Source organism: Suillus subaureus (genome assembly GCF_016647635.1).
Source record: "Suillus subaureus strain MN1 chromosome Unknown BJ212scaffold_46, whole genome shotgun sequence".
NCBI lineage: Eukaryota > Fungi > Basidiomycota > Agaricomycetes > Boletales > Suillaceae > Suillus > Suillus subaureus.
This window is the reverse complement of record NW_024538602.1, coordinates 20,907-34,081: the sequence shown is the minus strand read 5'-3', so window position 1 is coordinate 34,081 and position 13,175 is coordinate 20,907. Positions and strand designations below refer to the sequence as shown.

General features: G+C 49.0%; 6 protein-coding genes and 1 non-coding gene across 7 annotated transcripts; 4 read left to right on the top strand and 3 right to left on the bottom strand.

The window, feature by feature from the left end:
• Positions 1-532: 532 nt before the first annotated feature.
• BJ212DRAFT_t119 lies at positions 533-614 on the top strand. Its single transcript has one exon. It is a non-coding gene; the product is annotated as a tRNA-Arg (tRNA).
• Positions 615-1,182: 568 nt separating this feature from the next.
• On the bottom strand, positions 1,183-2,062 carry BJ212DRAFT_1388470 (uncharacterized protein). The gene has a single exon (XM_041336930.1). The coding sequence runs from the start codon at positions 2,030-2,032 to the stop codon at positions 1,454-1,456; it is 579 nt and encodes a 192-aa protein (XP_041187747.1). The 5' UTR covers positions 2,033-2,062; the 3' UTR covers positions 1,183-1,453.
• Positions 2,063-2,066: 4 nt separating this feature from the next.
• BJ212DRAFT_1580489 (uncharacterized protein) lies at positions 2,067-4,137 on the top strand (the record flags this gene model as incomplete). The annotated part of the gene is made up of 6 exons (XM_041342279.1): positions 2,067-2,358; positions 2,414-2,546; positions 2,600-3,044; positions 3,100-3,190; positions 3,471-3,887; positions 3,961-4,137. Exons 1-6 carry the CDS (start codon positions 2,152-2,154, stop codon positions 4,135-4,137), a joined length of 1,470 nt encoding a protein of 489 aa, XP_041187746.1. The 5' UTR covers positions 2,067-2,151.
• BJ212DRAFT_1537920 (guanine nucleotide binding protein, alpha subunit) lies at positions 4,117-6,199 on the bottom strand (the record flags this gene model as incomplete). The annotated part of the gene is made up of 9 exons (XM_041341823.1): positions 4,117-4,420; positions 4,474-4,507; positions 4,566-4,648; positions 4,706-4,994; positions 5,049-5,101; positions 5,152-5,270; positions 5,327-5,849; positions 5,900-5,920; positions 5,974-6,199. The coding sequence occupies 9 exons, from the start codon at positions 6,197-6,199 to the stop codon at positions 4,371-4,373; spliced, it is 1,398 nt and encodes a 465-aa protein (XP_041187745.1). The 3' UTR covers positions 4,117-4,370.
• A 568-nt stretch (positions 6,200-6,767) lies between these two features.
• Positions 6,768-8,188, bottom strand: BJ212DRAFT_1449414 (Golgi phosphoprotein 3-domain-containing protein; the record flags this gene model as incomplete). Its single annotated transcript, XM_041338691.1, has 3 exons — positions 6,768-7,366; positions 7,450-7,702; positions 7,913-8,188. The coding sequence occupies 3 exons, from the start codon at positions 8,186-8,188 to the stop codon at positions 6,768-6,770; spliced, it is 1,128 nt and encodes a 375-aa protein (XP_041187744.1).
• Positions 8,189-9,586: 1,398 nt separating this feature from the next.
• BJ212DRAFT_1485843 (S-adenosyl-L-methionine-dependent methyltransferase) lies at positions 9,587-10,854 on the top strand (the record flags this gene model as incomplete). Its single annotated transcript, XM_041341035.1, has 6 exons — positions 9,587-9,725; positions 9,776-10,138; positions 10,196-10,281; positions 10,333-10,473; positions 10,526-10,741; positions 10,798-10,854. 6 exons carry the CDS (start codon positions 9,587-9,589, stop codon positions 10,852-10,854), a joined length of 1,002 nt encoding a protein of 333 aa, XP_041187743.1.
• A 124-nt stretch (positions 10,855-10,978) lies between these two features.
• Positions 10,979-12,759, top strand: BJ212DRAFT_1388458 (uncharacterized protein). The gene is made up of 4 exons (XM_041336929.1): positions 10,979-11,345; positions 11,413-11,500; positions 11,553-12,475; positions 12,524-12,759. The coding sequence occupies exons 1-4, from the start codon at positions 11,118-11,120 to the stop codon at positions 12,581-12,583; spliced, it is 1,299 nt and encodes a 432-aa protein (XP_041187742.1). The 5' UTR covers positions 10,979-11,117; the 3' UTR covers positions 12,584-12,759.
• The last annotated feature ends 416 nt before the right edge of the window (positions 12,760-13,175 follow it).

Here is a 13,175-nt window from a genome sequence, read left to right as displayed (position 1 = left end):
ATTATCACCCCATAAACAGCCCTGCTCCCGGAATGATCACGCCAAGTCCTTGGGATTCGGCGCGAATCAGCTGGCTTCATTCTAGCACGAAAACCCAAGTCAACTTTCTCACCGAGATTTCAACCAAGTCACTCTTTGGGATCACAATTGTTTCTCGCCCGGAACATAAATTCACTAGGCGGTCATTGATATGTAACAGGAATTTGATTGCGGATGAGTTCCCGAACATACCGAAGGGATCGGTTGTCTAGCATCGATCCCAACTACTTACAATCTGTGTACTTATAGGGTTGTCGTAGGGTCATCATTCACCACAGTGTACCACCTGTTGTCGTGGTTTCGAATACTAAATAGGTTAACTATTACACAAGGTGTGATACGTGAAACTGAGTGCTTATCATGCGCATTTTATAGTTTTAGACTTAGATCGTCTTTGCCTGAGCAGGGCGTCTTCCTTGCCCTCATGTTGGAACAACGGCCGTCTTTTAAGAAACCGGAGTGACATTTCCAACGGGAATGATGAGAACAGCACGGCCGCCTGGCGAAATGGCATCGCGTCTGACTACGATAACGAAGGAATCAGGAGATTGCAGGTTCGACCCCTGCGGTGGTCATTTTGGTCCAATTACTCTCGGACGCTTTTTTCCAGGATTAACCCAGGTACAACGTTGATGAAGCTCCCAAGAAAATGAGAACCTTGTCAAGGTGAGCATGATCGATGCAAGAGATTTCCATCGACACTGAGTGACAGCGTTCCTGTAGGTTCCGCCCCCTGTACTCAAACTTGGTGGACATCGTCTTGCGTTAACTTCATCTATATCCGACACCATCTCAGCAAGTCCCTTGGCCGCGACTCTCGCAAGTATGCGAGGGTTACGCTGCTTCGCACTTGCATTTGTATTGTTGTCGACAATCCAGAACTGTCGGTCCAATCTATAAAGTAAGGGAGAATACAGGTTCAACTGCTTCCCATATTTTCTTCAGCTGCTCCATCGTCATTGTTTTAAGGGCTTGCAATGGCTGGTAGACTAGTGGATATTTTATCGAATTTGTACTTGTATCTGTCCTCAGGCTATGCGCACGTTTCGGTCTTTCGAACTGTCAGATTCTTTGCTGTGTTGGTCTAGGCTGAAGCTTTCCGCCTTTTCGCTATTGCGAACTTGGAAGCAAATCATACAAGGACGATTCAGTGCTCTTAACATTGTGCAACCGCTGTTGTGCTCTCACTGACTGAAAGTGAGTTGGCGTATTAAACGCACCGGTAGACTCATATAGCGCTGCTGCATATCACCAGAATTCTAAAGACAATTTGTTCGTAAAGTAGCGTGAATGAAATAAAGTGATGGTTAGCTGTCGACACGAACGCACGTGGATTTACAAACGTGCTACACCTGATGTGAATCTGGAATACAAAGAATTTCCGGTGGTATGTGTAAAGTTTGTCATAAGCGTTTCAAAGAGACTCGACAAGAAGCTCGTACGCGGCCCTATTATCCACCCCTGCTTTGATTTGCAGAGTGACATGCAATTTGCGTCGTTCAAACGCAGACTGATTCCAAACGGTAATAAGTGTCTGCACCTCGTCCCTAGGACTTCTCGTGAACTGAGAGTCATACACGGCCCCAGTTGCTCTTGTGCTGAATATACCACGGACGGGGAGTGGTGTTATGGGAACGCGAGAACCCACTGCACTGAGCCCCTGACCCGCAAGACGAGCAGAGATTCCGAGATCCTCCAGGAAGCGGGTCCAGTCTGCCTGTTGGATGCCATGTTTCTCAAGTAGACCGGAGGGATAAAGAATGCGGAAACCATCTGCGAGGTTGTTTCCAGCACAGGAAATTCTGAATGGAGGGAAATCGTTAGATTTCACTCTTGGAGGTGACGGAGTGGAGAAGCAGTCGGGTGGAGGATCCAAGGGCTTGCGAAGAACAAGAGATGAATGTTGGGAGAGATCTATGAAGTGAGGCTCCCAAATGGGGGGTGCTGTAGTAGGGGTGTATGGCGGTGGAAGATCTTCAAGCTCAGTTGACATGATGGTAGTGGTCACAAAACACGTGCATCATTTTAGCGTGGTCTTTAGCGCAGAATGGCGTTGCTTACTACTTAGTCTTGCGCGCGCTTTACTACTCATGCAAAGTTCTCCTGCTTGCAATGCGACCACTAGTTCTTCATGTATCTGCTCTCAATGATCTCGAATACAGCTTATTTACTTCAGCTCTCAATGATCTCGCTGTTTCACCTGACCCAAACACCGTCCACAATGATGCTCACTTTGAAGCCATGTCCGTTGGCGTCCGCGAAGTCAGAGCATGGCTAAGAGGCAGATATCCTAATCTACCAACTGCGGATATTGACAAGGTTCGGCCATTTCTACGCTTTCTTTATATGTCTTAACCGCATGCGTCCCGCCCAGATCCTGAAACTCTTCTACCCAAACTTGCTCCACACAGATTGTCTCACCGGTGGCCAGTTTTTTGCTGCACTCAGGCTTGTCCTTCATGCTGTGTCAGGTAAATGCGTTGATAGAACTCTCGCGTTTGTCCAAGGTGTGTAACACCTTATCCTCCAGTCAGCACTGACCAGAATTAATGCACTCTAGTCCACCCAATCCCCGAAGTCCTTGAACGCTCAAGATCAAGATCAACTTCTCCCTCAAAGCTTCAACTCAATGCTCCGCCAGTTCATCCCGACCGACCCAAACAATATGCCACATCCTCAAACTCTTCTTCTCCAGACACAAATCCCTTTCGCCAGTCACTCGAGTCTGAAACGCAGCACTCATTATCATCTGTTCCCGATCAATCTGACACCCCTCCCGTCATACCCTCCCGTCTGCCACAGAAGATCAGCCATAATCCGTTCTTGATACGGGACAAAGTGAATGGGACAGACCCTGCATCGGAAATCCCCCGAGAAGCGCAACGATGGCAAAATACCACCCCTTCCTCCTCGAAAACCAGCACCCTTGGTTTCCCAACCACATCGCGCATCATTAGCCCAGTCCCGAAGCGTACCTGGTCTGGCACCATTCGATGCTCCTCGCAGTATTAAACCGAGTCACATTATGACTCCCTTGATGAAGCAGTCACTGGAAGCTAGCAAGCATGGTCAGAACTTGAAGCGTGTTGAAGAACAGCTGGATCGTGAGCGTGTTCTACAAGTGCTCAAGACGACATCATCCGGTTCCTCTGTGAGCAGCAGGCCGCGCAGCCTAAGTCCCACAAAGCAGGTCCGCAGAGGACTCGGGAGTCGTTCATCGGGATCTGAAGACACATGCCCTGCACCTCCGCTCCCCCGTCGACGAACCCCCAGCTCTCCATCATCAACATCGAGTTCCCTGCCGTCTATCGACCAAGTGGCAAGTGCTAGCTTAAACAATCAGTCCTCACATACGCCCACCCTTTTCCGCCCACCGCTTCCCACCAGAGAACTAACCCTTCCCGAAAACTCCCTCTCAATTGCGACACCAGACGTCTCGTGCCATCTACCCTGCGCCACCAACCCACCCGGATCGCAGACCCACAAACGACACACCAGAGTCCATCACGCCTTCCTCCATACGTCCCACGCGGTCCAAGTCACTGCGCCACACTGCAACGCCCCCACTTCCCCCACCTCGGCGCAAGCGTCCCGAGAGCATACAGCTCACTACAGCGTCAAGCACAACGGAGCTCCCCTCATCCGTATCCGCATTTCCCCCCCACACACGAACATCCTCATTCCAGGGCCTCTCTCGCCATCTCTCTTTAACAAGAGACCGGGACACCACCGACGCTTCACCAATGTCCCACATCCAGAAAACTATCTCGAATCTTCAACTCAAAGCCCAGCCGAAACTCGATGCGGCGCGGTACAAAGCTGAGGCAGGTCTCAGTCGGCGGGGGTTCGTTCACCATTCGCATGCGCCAGCGAGGTGGATGGAGGAGGGCGAGCAGGGGCTGATGACGGATACTCATCCAGGAGGACGACGATGGTGCTCATGTTGATCGTGATCCGTATACGGAGTCTCCTACTGACAACGAGCCGAGCTCAGGGGAAGACCTGGAGCGGATGAAGAATTCTGGAGTACATCGTGACTTTCTGAAGGAAACAGACAACCTCAAATGGCCAGCAGGCGAGGGATGGAAACCTCTGTAGCTTAAGTTAAGCGTGCGGTCATGTGAGAAGTCTACTGATTGTATTATGCCCTGGGACCCTATGGATTACGATATGGTATTCACGAGAGTCGTAATTCAGCGAGCAAGGGGGTATTCGTGCACTCATTACACTTGTCGTATCTATATCGTCAACTGTCGTATCTTCATCAGGTTTCGCCGAAGTTTCGCATGTGATGTTATTACAAATGTTTCTATCACTCCGTGATCCGCTGCCTAGAACAAATCCGCCCGCTTCAGGTATTCGCGCAAGATCCCGTCCCGCACTGCCAGATTGTTCCTTCATTTCAACAAACACAGGAGAATACAAAGCACACACCAGATATCAGCGTCACAGACATATTCTTCGTATCCTATCAAGCAAATGGAGATTAACAGGACTTTCGGCCTAGAACAAGGGGAATAACCAACAATAACGGACGTCGGGTATATATGACATACCCGCGGCTCCGGAGAACAATACCTCACCGTGTCTTTGAACTTTTGTCGAAGGTCTAGAGGCAAGTCGTTTAATCACGCTGAAAGTTCACGACACAGCAAGAAATATATACATTTGACAACATCATTCGTCTCATTTGGCCGGTCGCCGTAGCTGGGGAGATAGCGCTTCACTGTTACGCCGTTTCTGATTTTCTCCTCGAGAATGTCCATCTTGTTTAGAAAAAGGATGAGGACCGTCCGCGAGAGAAGCTTGGAGGAGCATATCGCTTTCCAGAGTATGAAGGAATCCTCCAGACGGTTGATACGGGGGTCTTCAAGAAGTCGCTCGTCAAAACACGAGATTGGTGCGAGGAATATGACCGCATTAACTTGGTCAAAATACGGTAGCCAAGCGTGACGCTAGCAGACATCGTCGGCGATGAGCATGAATTGGAAAATCGGCGAAACACGGACTTGTGTGCGCGAGCCGCCAACATCGAAAATCTTCCATTTCGGAGCATCGGTCTCTGCAAAAATGAATTCAGGACGCATGCGAAATATCTCACGCTTCACTGACTGTCGTCAACTATCAGGTCGTGTTCCTGGATGTCAAGGGTGCGCAATCGAGCGCGAAGGACGTCGTCATCTGTTGGTTCGTAATCTCGTACCGATAACCGGTCGATTGAGTCCAAAAAGCTGCGAGCAGATGAATTCAGAGAAAGAAGGCGAGAAAGGAATATGAATAGGCTGACAAGCCGGCAGAGTCCTCGAGCCGGGTCTTCCGTCTCCATAACATGGCTTGTATGTGACTATCCCTCCATAGAGCCTTGATGTCATCTTTGCCGTTCGCGATCACGTCTGTGCTGTCGAGTAAAATGGGAAGATCCTGCTGGCAGGAATGTCGTGGGGACTCGGTACCTCGGGTTGTTTGAATAAAGTTACGCCAAGTCCGAGAACGAACAAAGAATTCTGGTGAGCCGCAGGGTGCGATTGTTGGGGAAATTTGTTTTCGTGGTTGGATATCTTCGGTGGCGCCGAGTAAGCGTTTCAAATTACTCTCGACTACCTGCAGCGGAGTGAGGCGAACTTTATATTGACGATAGTAATCGTCGAACTTGAATGCATCATCTTGTTCGTCTGGGTCAACATTGTCCATCTCCCGTGATAGCGCATCAAGGATGGTGTTTGCAGACCGGACGAGATTTAACAGTATAACCGCTCGCCATGACGCTCGCTCCTCTATCCATCTATCTCGGGCAAATCGCATACGGAAATCTGCGACGTTTCATTCAATGATGACGAAATCAGAAGGCAACGTAACCTACTCTTCAAGGTTGTTGATTTACCTGTTGTAAAGGCTGAGAGGCAGGGGGAATGGTTAGAAGTTGAATAGACAGACCACTTTCACTCTGACCCAATAGTAGGATCTTAACTATACCCTCTTCTTTCTTTCTTATCGCTCGTTCAGCGCGAATTTCGTCGTCAATGAGATCACTTATTCTTTGAGCTTCGGCCTCCCGTTCTTCCCTCGCGGCTCGCTCGTGTGAAGATTCGTTCGGGGGTGGTGCGCTGATAACCGCTAGCGGATCTGTAGCATCATGATGGAAGACCACACTGAAAGCCATCTGAGTGAATGTCCGGGAGCGCCGGTGCTAGAGGACGATTATGGGTATGGATGGCAATGAAGGATTTGTGCTGATAACGACCCTCGCTTTATGACCAATCTGTGGGTGACGGAGCAACTTGTCGTAAAAGATGATCAGGGACGAGTTGTGATGAGCTTTTAGGCAAAAATCACCCCAAGTGAATTCCTAGCGGGAAAATCGATCAAGTGTGTGCAAGTCCGAGGCATTGAATCATGATATGAACTAAATAATGGAGTGGCCCATTAAGTAATCTTGTTGCGTTGATGGCAAAATAAAATAAGATAGGACCTAGGACTAGGAGCTCTGGTGAGAGACTTTGGTTAGTTTGTGAAAGGGCCTTTTAGAAAAGCTGAAAGAGCACAGCAATCGAGCACAGCGTATGTGATCGAAAATGATTGCGTCCTGAGAATGTCGCCAAAGAAACGCATGGATGTGTCAGCATGGGTCCTCGCTGTCACTTCAGGGTAGAACTCCACGCCAAGTAACCAAAAACATGTGCACCACAAGTATAAATATCAATAGTACTGGTCAGCTGGATATGCTCATCTCACAACAGCGAATCTAATTTTGAGAGAACTTCGAGGACTCCTGCAATCAGTTGAAACGAAAGGTCCTCTTCTCCGTTCATCTCCCGCTTCACCTCTTGCACAAGTCCCAGTACGCTCTCCCGTCCGCTAGGAGTATTTCCCATCCCAATTTTCACGGCATCTCTCTTTCTCCCGCCACCAGTCCCTGTTGCCGAAGTAGACCCGAATGGCCAACATGCAAACTCCGCCAGTACCTCGTCACATCTCTGAAAGGCAGCTTCCCTGTCTTCATATGTCAATCTGCCAAACGCATTGTCCAATACACTCGCTGCATATGCCGCGCATACCAAGCAAACAGCACGTGTGACCCTGCATTGAGTTCCTTCCTTGTCCAAAGCGCTCGGTGGTACTGTAGAAGTGGTCGCAGTGAGAAGTGATACCGCTCGTGTGACAATGCTTTCCTTCGTCCGTACGTCCGCGACTGGGTGTGTGGCCATATCGAACAGCAAGAAATTACGCTTCTCAGTACGCAGAATACCCTTATCCACCAATCCTTTCGCTAGACGTTCGCGAACTTGCTTAAGTTGGTATCCAATTTTCATCACATTCCACGTCTCTCCTGTCGAGAAAGTCAGCTTCGCAATGGGATGCATATCAATGCGGGAATAATGGCATAGAATGCTTGTGAAATTCTAGACGCACCACTCAGAAGATCAACCCAACCATTTATTGACATTCTGTCCGTCTCCTGCCCCTTCATCATCTTCAACGTTTCATCAAGGATAGTTTCACCAGTCTGTTTGTCGTCAATAACCTCAACTAGCCTGTCCGCGAGTGGACTCCGTCGTTGATTTGAATCCTTGACTAGAGCTATGCGGCGGCGAAGGGCGAGCTCGATAAGAATACACCCTCTAAGTGCATAGGATATGCTGTCGTTCCAAAAAGAGAGATAGCCCTACAAAGAGCTGACGTCAGGGCGTGGCAAATGAGGACACATGCATGAATATCGTCCGGCTCATGCAGCGAGGCGCCTTCGATTGTGAGGTAAGGTAAGAGGTATATCATGCCATACTGCGGAGGCAGGGCAGCCTGGGAGAAAGGGCAGATGGTACAAAAGAACAGAAAAGGAAGGGTATGAGGTATATAAAAGAGGTTCCAGACATACATGTTTATCTTTCAGACCGAGAAGGAGGACCTCTTCCATGATTGTCAGCCGAGGCATTCTTCCACCATAGCGACTGTCCTCCTGGACTTGATCGAGGTCACGAGGATCACAGGCGACTTTGCTTCCGCCTTCAAAAGCCGAGCCTGCGTGTGTCAGAACTGTTCCATTAGAGCTGGGACCATTTGGCGTCCAGCTAGGACTTGGGGTGTCATCCGAAGCTGAGGACGATGAAGCTCCAGCCACCCGCCTGCGAGAAAGTCCACCTGCCGAGCTCATCGCATACCACGTTCAGTTCTGCAAGATATGCGGTTCCTAGCTAGCTAGTATTAAGGTATAAAAGGGAGAGATGACGTGGTTTGTCGATGTCCGTCAGAGCAGTGACGGTTTGACCTTGAAAGCTGTGTCACGTTCCCCCGTTCGGAAATACTCCGAGTAATCATGTTTCATGTTCCTCAAACTACTTTAGTCTTTACTCCAAGGACCAAACTGCTCTAGTAAATGTTGGAGCCTTTAATGCCCAGACTCGACCCTCGAGTGACGCAGCGACAATTTCACCATGTGGTGCTGCACGCAATCAGAATATGTGACTCTTTTGTTGCAGAAACACTGCATCTCCTGGACCGTCTTTAGCTGACACTTTATGATTTGTTCTTAGGAAACGGCATCAAATGAGTATCTGTGATACAGATAGGGCCGTAGATTCTTGTGCTCGATATCTTGTCTAGAGCAGCTGCGACAGCGAACTTCACAATAGCATCGCCACTTCCCCTTGATCGCGAGCATCTTGATATTTTACCTTGTAGTTCCATATTCATAAAATGGAACGTCATTCGCTCGAACGACAAGGCGTGATGCCAGAGGATGTTCTTGCAGAGTTATATTATCTTCAACTTCTCTCTGCAGAATCTTTCGCCTCCTTGTCTCTGACAGCGCCTTCTAGGGCACACACAACGTTTTTGCGATACTCTCGTCGGCTCACCTGACGATTCTAAACGCTCGAAGCCATACAAAAAGGTGATCCGAAACTTTTTAGTCCACAACTCAACTTGAACGCTACGTTCTCCATCACATTACGGTAACCTAATGGGTACGCATACTACATGCAGTCCCCCATGATAGTCGAGAAGCACTCCAGCCAATGCGACGGGAACGTGCCCTTCGATGTCCAAGAGCTGTTGCAACTTGAAGGTGACTCACTCTGACAGTTGAGATTCCCCGCATCTGGCACAGGTGTGAACGTTGACCACGTTCAGTTAGAAGGAATATCTATCTTCCTTCTAACAGTCTGACCAGGGGAAATCAACCTTCAGTCGATTTTGAAAGTGAATATTATTTTATCTATCTATTGATCTATGCTTATATACACGCAAGATATTTAGCCAGAGTCGGTCCACGTGATTCAGGTCCCCACAAAATGACCTGATTTCTTTCCGTCGGGTTCATAATTTCATCACTGGATCACATCAAGGAACGACTACCTTTCTTCGTCTATAAATTAAAAGTCTGCCTAGGGGAAACTGATCCACACTGAAATCACCGGCTGCAAGGTTGGCTCCGTTCCCTCATAATTTCATCCTACATTACAGTCTAGCCCAGTAAGTTTTGCTCCAGCATCTCTTCTTATTGTTGTGGAGATCGGATTTGTTACTTATGTTATTTTATTCTGCAGGCACCATGGATTCCATTCAGTACGCTGACGGACGTCAAGAAAAACGCGTCGGGAACTATACCAAGTTCTGGCAAAAGGATCTTGGTAAGGAGAGTGAAGTGGACAATCAAAACCGTGTTCAGAGCTACACCGACGTTGTAAATGGTATTGCCTTATGACTTTTTTGAACGGTTCTTTAGTGACATAAAACACAGGTTACTACGATGGGGCAACGGAGTTGTATGAGTATGGCTGGGCACAGTCCTTCCACTTCTCGCGATTCTACAAAGGAGAGGCTTTCGCAGCATCCTTGGCCCGTCATGAGCACTATCTCGCAGCCCAGATGTCGCTTCGCCCTGGTATGCGCGTACTGGATGTTGGGTGCGGCGTCGGTGGTCCCGCACGCGAGATAGCTCGGTTTGCCGACGTCAACATCGTTGGCTTGAACAACAATGATTTCCAGATTCAACGTGCTCGGAAGTACACCAAGAGGGCTGGTCTTGAGGACCAAGTCAGTTTCGCCAAGGGTGATTTTATGAAGCTGTCGGAACAATTTGGCGAGAACTCATTCGATGCCGGTGGGTGCTTGTGCAATCTCATGAGATATAGTTCAACTCAAACACAATCGTGGTCAGTGTACGCCATTGAAGCCACCATCCATGCACCTACGTGGGAAGGAGTGTATGGGGAAATAATGAAGATTCTGAAGCCCGGAGGAGTGGTATGTCAGTTGTTGCCTTCATGGTTCAATATATTGAACATTGGTTTGCAGTTCGGCGTCTATGAGTGGTGCATGACTGACGCTTGGGATCCATCGATCCCTGCGCACAAGGAACTTGCGCATGCCATTGAGTTTGGCAATGGTATCCCAGAGATGCGTCACTTGAAGAAAGCCCGCGAAGCCATGGTCAACGTCGGCTTCACGATTGAGCATGAAGAGGATCTAGCTGAACGCCCTGACGAAGTTTCATGGTATTATCCCACTTGAAGGCGATATCTTGAAGGCCCAAACTGCCTGGGATTACTTTACCGTTTGGCGAATGAGCTGGAGCGGCAAGCTCGTTTCACACACCGCAATCAAATTCATGGAGATGCTTAATCTTCTACCCAAAGGCACTTATGATGTTGGCGAGTCCCTCAAGGTTGCTGCTGATGCGCTTGTGAAAGGTGGCCAGACAAAGGTAAGTTGAAGCACCTTTCTGTAGATCTAAATGAGGGGTTCATGATCCTTTTGAAGCTCTTCACGCCCATGTACCTCGCAATTTGCCGCAAACCCACGCTCTCCAAAAGTTAAACTGCATACCTCACTAGGCGATGCTACATATATATTACGTGTATACTCCCTACTAACGCTACTTACTTACCTACAATTGCACGATTATATGGCACTCCTTTGACCTTGACCTTGAACCTAAGGTGATCCGAAACCACAAATGATTCAAAGAGTCCGCTCTAATTCCGCACGGTGATAAACTTAGGCCCATCGGGAACGATCCCTCGGGTATTGCCGAAGAAGGATGAGAATGAGAGCGAACCTTGTGTCAGCCTCACGATACCATGGCCAGCGATCCCAGGGTGAGCAAACCCAGGTTGCCCAAGGCTTATACCGACGAACAGCTCATCTTTCTGCGAAGTCACATAAGCGGCTTTGAGACACGCACTCGCGGACATGTGAGAGGTGATGCCAAGAAGTTTGCGTTGGACCGCGCCAATGAGTTCCTTGTCCGTTTCGGCATGCCAGAGGACCTCCAGGGGATTGACGAGGCAGAACCAAGGTTCCGGGAGGTGAGGGCTGCTACTGCCGATACTTAATTGAGAAGCGAAAATGTACTGATGGAGGTATTGACCCTAGCAAATATACAATTGGTACAAGAATACCGTGGGCCGAGCGAGACGAAAGCTTGAGGGAAGAACGAGATCCAAGAAGCCAGCTGAGAAAGGTTTGGATCTCAAATGAGTACCACTCTCCTGATCCTTAGATCTCCATTATAGTCTCTGGGTCTCCTGGTCACAATAGCTTAACATGGAGCCCGAATCTCGAGACTCCAACTACTGTGTCGTACGCCGCCCAAAGCGACATAGCGGCCCAAACTGCTAGTTCGTCATCACAACAACAGCAGCAATCTCAACAGCATGTACCTCCGCCTCAGCCTACTGGTCATATACAGTTCAGTTTCCAGACCAACGTAACGGTGCCTTCTGCGGCCACTCTTGCTCTGAATGCTAGCCCCAACGCTTTGAGAGACGCGTTCTTTACACGAGGAATAGATGTTCCGACGCTCTCATCGCTCATTCAGAGTTATGTCCTGTCACACCCCTCGCCGACTCCATTAAATCCCATAATCGACGCTCTCTTTGCGGCCGTCACTTCATCTCTCAACGCCCCAACAGCCTCACGGACTGCCTCAAATCACGACACGATCGTGACTATCCTCCGTCGTTTCACCGAAGCATGTGGGTATTTCCCGGCCACGCTCGTACATGCAGGTGTCTCCGGCCCAGTTGCCGGCCCTCGCGCACTGCAGATGGCCATTCGTAAATCGTCCATATGGTACCCAGTCCTTGCCCCGGCAAGCGGGACCACGATGAGCGATGAGATGGAGCGCATCGCCGCAGACCGCCAAAAGCGCAAAGACTACATCCAATGGGCACAAATTCATGGCGCAGCGCTAGAACTTGGCTTGTTGAGTTTCCGTGGTGACTATGCCGGTACGGCCGAATCACTCTCGGAGCTAATGGCGCGCGATGCGGTTTGGGAGACAGATGAAGTGGAGTGGGTTGCAGGCATTTTTGTTCTGCAGTCTCTCATCAGGACTGGGTCATTGGCTCGGAAACATGAGTATGAGCAACTACTATCGACCTATGAGGGGAGGTGGAAGGAGATTAAGGACGAGGCGCGACAAGCGCTTGTGACAGTAGGTGATATTGTGACAATGCGCGAGGTTGACTGATGGAATTTCTAGGAAGTATTGTTGAGCGCTCAGCAGGATCTGGCTCACATGGACGAGGGACGCGTCCAGTGAGCTTATTATTGTGTTTAGTTAGTATCTAGTTTGGAAGGAATTAATACCAGCATGTATGCAACGTCCTCGGCTACTGTCACCAGACGCGACCCTTTGTTGCTGTCTCACACTCATTACTATAACATGCCTACCATCTTACAGGAATTGAAATAAGGGTTATCTTGGACATCCGCTTACCCGTTGTGCGATTTTCCAACGACAAGTGCGAATTATAGGTTGCTTGGAGCAGTCTCTTCGACTCAAGATCCCACCCCATGTCATGTCAGTGGCCTATAATTGACTTTGTGAATGTTGTCCAGAAAAAAGCCCTCGCTGGTTTTCCAGATTAACGATCATGGGAGGAGGCGAACTTGGATTTTCGGTCGATCGTTTGGTCATAGAATTTAAAAATCGTCTATGCCTTTTCATATTCCGCTCTTACTTGATCATGTACGTTCTACTTTTTTCCTCTCAAGCCCGAGGACTCATTACTCCAGACCCTTTATGACTCGCTTAAACTTTGTCACCGACTCCTGGTTCGACTAATAGTAACCGCATACCGTGAAATGTGCACCCGCTGCGCAAGTCTTCCTCAAACACATTCTTTGAGGCG

Excerpts from the sequence above, each read along its gene's own strand:
- BJ212DRAFT_1388470 (XM_041336930.1), bottom strand. The coding sequence starts at position 2,032 with ATGTCAACTGAGCTTGAAGATCTTCCACCGCCATACACCCCTACTACA.
- BJ212DRAFT_1388458 (XM_041336929.1), top strand. The coding sequence starts at position 11,118 with ATGGCCAGCGATCCCAGGGTGAGCAAACCCAGGTTGCCCAAGGCTTAT. Across the intron at positions 11,346-11,412 it reads CAGAACCAAGGTTCCGGGAG|CAAATATACAATTGGTACAA; the intron begins GTGAGGGCTGCT and ends TATTGACCCTAG. Across the intron at positions 11,501-11,552 it reads CAAGAAGCCAGCTGAGAAAG|TCTCTGGGTCTCCTGGTCAC; the intron begins GTTTGGATCTCA and ends TCTCCATTATAG.